Source organism: Nicotiana attenuata, chromosome 2, assembly GCF_001879085.1.
Source record: "Nicotiana attenuata strain UT chromosome 2, NIATTr2, whole genome shotgun sequence".
In the NCBI taxonomy this organism is placed as follows: domain Eukaryota; kingdom Viridiplantae; phylum Streptophyta; class Magnoliopsida; order Solanales; family Solanaceae; genus Nicotiana; species Nicotiana attenuata.
Genome location: NC_031990.1, coordinates 18,019,739 through 18,028,962, shown reverse-complemented (window position 1 = coordinate 18,028,962; position 9,224 = coordinate 18,019,739). Strand labels below are relative to the sequence as shown.

At 36.8% G+C, this 9,224-nt stretch overlaps 1 protein-coding gene across 2 annotated transcripts; it reads right to left on the bottom strand.

Moving 5' to 3' along the window:
* On the bottom strand, positions 16-7,671 carry LOC109244800 (sphingosine kinase 1). 2 transcript variants are annotated; one of them, XM_019411946.1, is made up of 10 exons: positions 7,207-7,671; positions 5,983-6,105; positions 5,779-5,879; positions 4,824-4,896; positions 3,552-3,638; positions 3,351-3,428; positions 3,162-3,232; positions 2,383-2,649; positions 1,351-1,473; positions 16-623 (listed from the first exon to the last, which is right to left on the bottom strand). In XM_019411946.1, the coding sequence occupies exons 1-10, from the start codon at positions 7,520-7,522 to the stop codon at positions 429-431; spliced, it is 1,434 nt and encodes a 477-aa protein (XP_019267491.1). In that variant the 5' UTR covers positions 7,523-7,671; the 3' UTR covers positions 16-428. The 2 variants fall into 2 exon arrangements, with proteins under 2 accessions (XP_019267491.1, XP_019267498.1); XM_019411953.1 differs by lacking the exons at positions 5,983-6,105; positions 7,207-7,671 and having other exon boundaries at positions 289-623; positions 4,824-4,899; positions 5,779-5,859.

Sequence of the window (9,224 nt, the reverse complement as noted above, 5' to 3'; positions counted from 1 at the left end):
GGTATATGCTATCAATTCACAAATGATATCATATCACAACCAGCGGCAGAGTGAAATAATTAGGTTCATACAGTCAAAAATAGTCTAGAATGATTTGTCGTCTACAGTCGGATATGCCGGAGTCACAAGAATAAAATGGCAACACTCCCAACTCCCCCTTGGGAAAATCTGTACAGAATTAGCACTGAACTCCAAAGTTCTTGTAGGGGAGGGATGGCCTGTTGTATAGGTGAAGATCAGTCCACTTGTGAGCACCAAAAGCGCTCAAGACAAAGTTCAGAAGCAACACAGCCCCACACACCAAAAAAAGAAGAAAAAAATAGATTCATATGCTTCCTTCATTTAACCCCTCTTTCGCAACCATTCTATACAGAAACCGCCAACTAGAACTAATTTCTCTTTCGGTGAATAAATTGAACCAGACAAAATTAACTGACAGGTGAAAATACTGTAGCCAACCCTTGATCTACTTCAATATGGAGCTTGTCATAGGCCATCAATGTCCTCTGCTCAGACTTGTAAGTTCCTCTACCTCTGGCAAGGACCTCACCGTCTACATCAATAATCCCTTCCTTGTTTGAGTCATCTGATCGTGGACCAGGCTCTAAAACAAAAGCCTTTACCTGTGGTTGTTTTAAATCAATGAGAAGCCTTTAAGTTAAATCCTAATTAATGCACAAAATAGTTGACTTATCAAAAAAGAACTTTTCTCTAATATTAACACATCAAACGCAAATATGCATGGGTTAAGGTTGGGGATTGGGGTTATTGTATTGCTGATTATTCAGGCAAAGGGTGTCGTTTAATTCAGCTGCTACAAAACCAAAACCTATTTGGTCAAGGATTTACACTACATTCTGATTGCACTGCTAGACAAACATCAGAATTTGAAACTGTAGAAATGGGTAACCATCTCATCTAAAAGTTTAAGTTATTAAAGAGAGCATGGCTTTATTTACTTAATTATATCTTTTAAATTCCCCCTCACGTGCATGTTTGATTCCTTTTATGGGCCAAGCACATAAAAATTCTTTTTAATAATGGGTGGCAGATATACTCCTCGAACTCAGGACCTCTACCTGCTTTGGTACTATGTTGAAGTGTGTATGATCACTTCATCTAAAAGCTTAAGCTAATTGAATAGCACACTTTTATTTACTTAATTATGTCTTCTATGTCAGAAAAATAAAAAATAAATAAATTATAGGTCTTATTTTAATAGGCGACAATAAAATGAATGTAAGAGTTGTTCCAAAATATATATTTAAAAAAAAAAAAGGAAGAAAAAATAAACGCGACAAGAACTTGCATAATAGAGGTAACTTAAAGAGCTAAGATGATGAATCTAACCTTCAAGTACAAGACATGCGGTGATCTAACATGACCTCCTTTATTTAACTCACTCATCAACGCCAGCAAGGATAATTTTGAGCAATCTTTCATCACAACTAAGTCCAAGTAACCATCTGAAAACTGCACATGAGCCCAAAAAGAAAAAAGGAATTTCAAGATATGCCAAAACAATGAAACATGCAGCGGGAAAGTCACAATTTAAGTATCCACAGCTTAATGCTTCTAAAGAAAGAACAGAGGAACTGTAGTAGCTTGGTATATGCATCTGCAAGTGCAGGGCATTTTATAGGTATGGGATTAGACATGTTCCTTCAGCTATGGCACTATAATGAAACCATTATTGCAGAATAATCAACACATAAAATGCAGACTTATGGTTAGGAGAAGATAAAAGAAGAAAACTACTATGTCAAGTTACTACCTGCAAGAGTCCTAGTCTAAGCAGAGGTTTTTCACCTCTAGAACATCATAAAATCATTTAATCAGTAAAGTCAGGCCCATATCGTGGCCCGTATTGTAGGAAGCCTACTTTTAGCCTACAGAAAGAAACTCATCTTTTACGACTAAGTCAAAATATTTATCTTTGACTCTATATTCAAAATGTGGAAAGGAGATTGATTGACAAAATCTTTTTGCTTACTTGTTACACCAAAAGAAAAAAAACAATTAGCAGTTATGTTATGTTGCACTGTCTTAGTGCAAGCATTTGTAAAATCTTTGAAACTTACACAAAAAAATAAACTAGTATAGTGAAGATGCCCCAAGAATTACTTTAAATCAGGAGTTACCTATGCAGACACTCACAGTTAAAAGTAATCAATTTTAAAGGTAACTCCTGATTTAAAGTAATTCGAAATAAGCCCTAGAAGTTGTAGATGTCACACAAAAAGAAAGATCTGATCCAAATTCAACCTACATATTACAGAAGCCATTCTATTTGGTATACTTTAAAAGTAGCACTGACAGGAATCCGATCACAAGTTCAATGTAGGCAACATTTACAATTATGTCCAAACAAACTCAACCAACCTTGGCATCGGGTGCTGCGAGAACATCTTCACCTCCCCAAGGAACATTATGAAGCCAGATTGAGACAAAAGGCCCCTCAATCTTGCGGTTGAAACCCTTCATGTCAAAAGCTGGACCACAATAGCAATTTTGCTGAACCCGATTCGAGTTAAGTTCATTAATTTCACCTTCAAGTTCAAGTGGTTCTCCAAAATTTTCATATCCTGGAGCAGCCAAAAATTTTATACAGCCATGATACCTTCTAAGACAAAATATCCGCTGTATTGCCTGGAAAAACAGTATGGGTCTATGAGACTAGCAATTAAAAAACAAACAATGATACTTTAATGGCTACAATAACCACTAAGCACGTGATCAACTGAAGAGGCATTCTACTTTTTCTTTTCTTTTTTTTCTCGGAATGCCCCTTTGTTTCCGGCCCTTCCCCGGACCCCGCGCATAGCGGGAGCTTAGTGCACCGGGCTGCACTTTTTTTTATCCTCATAGGAAAAGAGAGATGCAAGGGGGACGGAAATGGTGTCCATGAAGAAATCCAGGTAGACAAAAAGCTGACCAAATTTCTGGTCAAATATCGTAATGAGACCAAACCTTCCAAGGAAAGAGAAGGAGCAAGGAGTAAAGAGAGAGAGAGAGAGAGAGAGGGAGAGAAACCAAGGAATGAAGTTGTATAGCAAGCCAGATAATTTGTAAATAAATCCAGTGATACAATCCGGAATTTTAACTACTGACACTGAAATTTAAGAAAAATATATAATAGAGGAAACAGATGCAAAACATACATAAAAATCCATTCGAGCACTACCCATCCATCTATACTTCTCGGACTCTATATCTATATCAGCTACAAGACCTGAAAAACAAAGAGTCCTATTAGATAGTTTAATCATATATCAATTTGCAAAGAACTTAAGCAGATACGAAACAAAAACAGTGTCAAAGCCAGAAGAGCCAATGTCAAATATACATACCCCAGGCAAGCATTAGCACACTGAAAAATCTTTCCTGCCCCTGTGAAACTGTAGCTACATCTAGTGATCTTGTATGCCCTGCCATTGATCAAACATGCATAGAGAATTAAAGAGCTTCTTTGGTTCAACAGAAAAAGAAATGCAATTGACACATCATTTCGGGAATCACCATTTTAGTTTAAAAGGATAGCAATTATTTACCTCTAATAATAGCAAGAGTTGCGTTAAATGCAGTACAAGATTCACCGACAGAATCTAGAAGAGATTTTGCCATCCCATTTGAAGTGCCTGCATTTGCATACACAAAAATGCAACTATAAGACAGTGGACGAAAGTAACAACACTGCTTCCATGTGCTAAAGTTTAAGTCAAAAGCTACTAAAAAAACTATGCACATTATATAGTAAAACTTTATTGAACAGCCGATGAGCGAAGCAGTAAGTCCCATAAACAAAAATCCTTGAGCATCGAGTGGATCTCAGTTTTTTACACATTTAAAGCCAGAATGAAATTCAAAGAGCTGAACACGAATCTACCAAGATTAGAAATTATGTGGAATATTTGCGATCAGAGAAAGATTCTGGTGAAGGGAATTCATAAGGATGTCCAAATCTCTCTCTTGAACGTAAATGCAAATTTCAGTTCCTTACGCGCAAGGGGAGGGGGAGGTGGGGGTGTGTTGTTTAGAATATTAGGGGTAAAAAGTTTCTAACCTGATCCTGCTGCCTCTACCAAATACAGTGTTATTGAAACAGCAAGATAGGTCTTAATCAGTTAACTACTAAGAATGAAAAGGTTAAAGCTGAAAATTGTTAGCATACATTTGCAGCTATTAATCTGGTTTGTTGGCAGTTGAAGCATTTTCTTTGATGGACTAAGCTGTTTAGTGTTATATACATCCTAAGGTGTCCTTGAAGTGCACACATTTTCTGTTAATAATTTGTTAGTTAGGGCTCCCTTCGATTCCCCAAGTAGGCTTCTCTTACTAAAGTACAGCCCAGTGCATGAAGTATCCCGCAGTCGCAGCCCAAGGGGTGTGATGTAGGCAGTCTACCCTTATGCAAGCATCAGTGGCTGATTCCACGGCTCGAACCCGTGACTTATTGGTCACACGGAGTCACATACACATACACATACCCCAAGCAGAAGAATATCCAAAATGACAAGACACAGTTTGTCTTTGCTGATGTGTGTCACCGCACGTCTATTCTAGATATGTAGGTCATAGAAATGAGTGCCAGCACCATGTGCTCCTGATGACCTTTCAGAAGATAGAGTGAAGAGTTAATCTGGTAGTTAAGCCTACTACAGGTTTTTTTCCTTTTGAATAATGGTATATAGAAGTTTAGCATACTACAGGTATAACATTGTAAAAAGAAAAAGCTTAATGTGACAGACCATAATCATGTATATCAAGCTCCACAATAAAAGCTAATCAAAATATACAAACACCAGCAAGAGAAGGAAACAGACCTGCAGGTATTACTCCAAGAGGCATCTTTATTGCAGAACTCCAATCCTCCCTTTCAAGTAGTCCATTCACTACCTACTAAAAATCGAAAATCAAGAAAGTAAGAACATGATGATCACTTGTATGATTATCATCATTTACCTCAGAAACGAATAGCCAAAAATTCCAAAAGACAAAGCCCTCAGGGCACAAGCCTCTTAGAACGCAGGATAACTGGAGAACAGAGATGCGTGTAATCTTGTTGTGGATTCCATCAAAATCACAGTGGAGCAACTCTGAAGTTGTTCCAGGACTCACCTCTAAGACATTTCATCTACTTCAGTGCAATGTGTCTTAGAGACACAACATAACTCTTTGACTTTCTTTTATTTTCTCTCTTTTCTCTTTTTGGGGAAGGGGGGTAAATGTACAAAGGATCTGTGCTTCTCTTTTTATATGCAGTTCAGATGTTTCTATGTATACATATGAAACATAAAAACAACATAGTTATATATAAGCTCTTTAATGTTTAAAAATAAGTACTATACATAGATCTTTGATTGTTTTACATTTAAACATGATATTTATGAGTTTATTTCTTGGCATTAGCAATTCCTTTCAGTAAGTTAACAAATAATTACCCTGAAGATCTTAATGCACTCTCGTAATGCAGCTGAGTAAAAGTCTTAGGAAGAACTGACTGGTTAAGAAGTAAAATTTACATATCAGTTTTTCCACTGGGGTTCTTCTTTGACATCTTTTAAATCAGAATTTTATATAAACTAAAATATCTTGAACCTTACAACAGGAAAGGATAACCTTCCACTCAATAAACAAGCTAGGTATTCCATAATCAAGTACTATATGTCAAAAGAAGAGTATACTGCAAAATTGTTTGAGCCGGACTGATGGAAAATCAAACAACAATAGGCCAGACAAAAGATTAAAAAAAGAAAAAAAAAAACATGACCAACCTACCTCAACCAAAATTCCGTCCCCACTGACACAAAGAACTCCGTCGTAGCTCAAAAGATCCAATGAATGAGCGACTTCCTTTGCATGTAACCGAAATTTGGTTTCTGAGAGCGAAAGATTAAGAGTATAAGGCATGATTATAGACTCAAGTAAAATCATTGAAGAAACACCAGCCACACGTGGATAAGAAGATTCAATATTTCAAACCTTGCAGTGTGTAGTGAATATTTGCATCATCGAGTAGGGGCTTTACATCATCAAGAAATATCTTTGATGCAAATCGCTTTCCTCCATATGGATTCAGAAGTACAAAAAGTCTCTTAGGACGACCTAAAATTCCATGATGTCAAGTATTCTATATCATGTATAAACACCATAATAATAATAATAATAATAATAATAATAATAATAATAATAATAATAATAATAATAATAATAATAATAATAACAACAACAAACAGAAGAAGCACCCAAGGGTGGCCTAGCAGTCAATGAAGTGGATTGAGAACCATGAGGTCTCAAGTTCAAATCCCAGTGGACGCGAAAAACACTAGGTGATTTCTTTCCGTCTGTCCAAGCTTGGTCGACAGAGTTAACCGGTATCTGTGCTAGTGGGAGATAGCAAGTACCCGAGAAATTAGCCGAGGTGCGCGCAAGCTTGCCGGACACCAAGGTTATCCACACACACACCAAAAAAAATAAAAAAAATAATAATAATAATAACAACAACAACAACAACAACAACAACAAACAACAACAACAACAATGATGATAATAACAATACCCTTAACTATATGTAGTTAACAGAACATAACATCATTTTAAACAAGACGAAAAGCAAAGCATGCCAGAACGCAGAAGCGCCAATTTAACTAAAGAGAGTAAGAGACAGCTTCTTAGGTTTAAGGAAAGCAAGCTAGAAGCACTCCTTTTTTTAAACTAGGTAAGCACTCATTTGCTTTTAACTTTTCTTCTCTGTTACATACTACTACTATATATGCTAGTAGGCCGTGTCATATTCATGTTCTATCACACATCAGATCAAGACTTAAGACAAAATGAGAAGAAAAAACTTTAATTTGGGAAAAAGAACTTTGTAGCTGATTAACTTATTGAATTTCCGATGCTTAAGCATTATAAATCTCAAATTTGCTTCAGATGAACATTTTTTTTCCCCCACATAAAGCCGCAGGACCTAATAATCCAAACTATTTTATCAAACTATTTTGACTCACCTGGATATAATTCCACCAAAACTCATTGTTACTCTGAATGAATAATCACGCATTATAAGAGAATTATTCGGAAACATGAATTAATATTTTCATATGGTTCCAAATAACATTTCAGTAACTTTATAAATTGTAATACTGTAGCTTTAATAGCACATAAACTACTGCATTCCTCAAAAGTTCTGTCGTCCATTGTTACCGAGTGAATCGAGGACTGCTTGCAGTTTTTGATTCCACAGCCGAAGAGAATCCTCAGATAATGGCTCAAAAGTGAAAGTCTTCCTCAACGGAGCTCCGCCGTCACCAGCGCAGCAAATTCCAGCTCCACTTTCAATGACACCCTTGATTTTGATCCGAGAACCTTCGACGACGAACCCTAGGACATCTTTCTCAATTGATAAACACCGGTCAGGCCATCGGAGTTGTCCTCCGGCAGTCAGAGTCAAGGGAACGACAATTCCGTCTATCTGAACCCGGTCCGATAGTACGGGAGCTCCGGCGTCTTTCGGGTCCATCGTTTCTCCTGCTAATTAAGGTTCGTCCACTTTAGCGCAGCGATTTATTTGTAAGGTGAAAACCCGGTTCAGTGTAGCATGAAATAAGATGTAGATTTTGAGGAATTTTGCTTCGCATTGTAAATCGCGTAAATCTTCTACTCAGTGGGACCGGCAAGTTGACATATGACGGCAGATATTGCCGTAAAAGTCACATAAGTTTTTGAATCAATTTTCTACTGCATGCTTCTATTTTGCATTTTAACTTTACCTTTACGGAAAAGGTCCAAATATGATATACGAAATTGAGCATATTTATGTCTTATCATCACATAGTTATTTCATATATGCCGTTTTCGAAACAGATTCAATTCAAACGAATTAGGTTTTTCTTTAATTGTATTAAAATATTGGAAAAAAGATAAAAAATATTCCTCTACTATTGTAAAATATTCGCTTATACCCTCCGTTATACTATTGGTCCATAACAGTCCCTAACATCATAAAACTAGTGCATAAATACCCCTCTGCCGTTAGAACCCTCCAACATAGCAAAATTATCCCACGTGGCCTCACATATCGTTGAGGTGGATGCCACATGTCATGCCACCTCATTGCACCTATCCTATTCTATCCCCTCCCTACTACTTTCACCACCATCTCCCTCTTCACCCAACCTTCACCAATATCACCTCTTCTTTCACCACACATGTATTCTTTCACCACCATCAAACCACTTGTCTTAACCGCCTTTCATAAAAATCAATATAAAATTTTGTTTTCTTGGTTTCATTTTCGGATACCAAAGTGCCAAAGCTTGTTGGAGCAGCTTTAGCGGACAGTAGTTTATTTTGTCAAAAGATAAAGGAGGAAAAGAACAGTGTGTCCAAATACATTGACAAAATTTAAGTGCATTGTGCAAGTTGGTAAAAGAAGGAAAAAAACATGAAAAATCTATATAACCTATTACTATAAATTAAATTGCAAAGATGAAAATTGTAATTAAATACAGCTATCACTATGATACAAAGCGGAGCTTTGTAGCTGAAAATGAGAATCTAAAACTGCTTCTGGCATAAAGTAAGTGAAGGAGGTGGCATAAGGTAGCAATGTAACGACTTTCTTTTCTCTTTTTCGAAAGTATACTAGCGGCAATGACTGCCTATAAAAAAAAATTTTACACACTAAAATCCTAATCATTGAACTAGAAACCAAATGTACCATTGTATAAAAACATTTCATTATGCTCTGAACATTTCAGTAAATCATGAATTATGAGATTTTCCTTCTTGTTGTGGCAGCTGGAAAGCATATTTCACTTCTTTGAGTTTAATTAGTTGCCAAATGGTCCTGGGTCTCACATTAGCTGAAACCAAATTCGAAAATGAAACTAAGAAATCAAAATTTTCGATAGATTTTTAGTGAAAGAATGGTGGCCAAGACTAGTGGAATTTGATGGTGGTGGAAGAATAGGTGTACGATGAAGGAGGAGGTAATGTTGGTGGTGGTTGGACGAAGAGGGAGGTTGTGGTGGAAGAAGAAGTAGGGTAGGGGAGAAAATGGGATAGGTGTGATGAGGTGGCATCCACGTCAATATGACAGTCCACATGGGATAATTTTGCCATGGTGAAAGATTTTAATGGCAGAGGGGTATTTTTACACCAATTTTATGACGTCAGGGGTTGTTGTGGACCAATAGTATAACGGAGGATATAAGTGAACA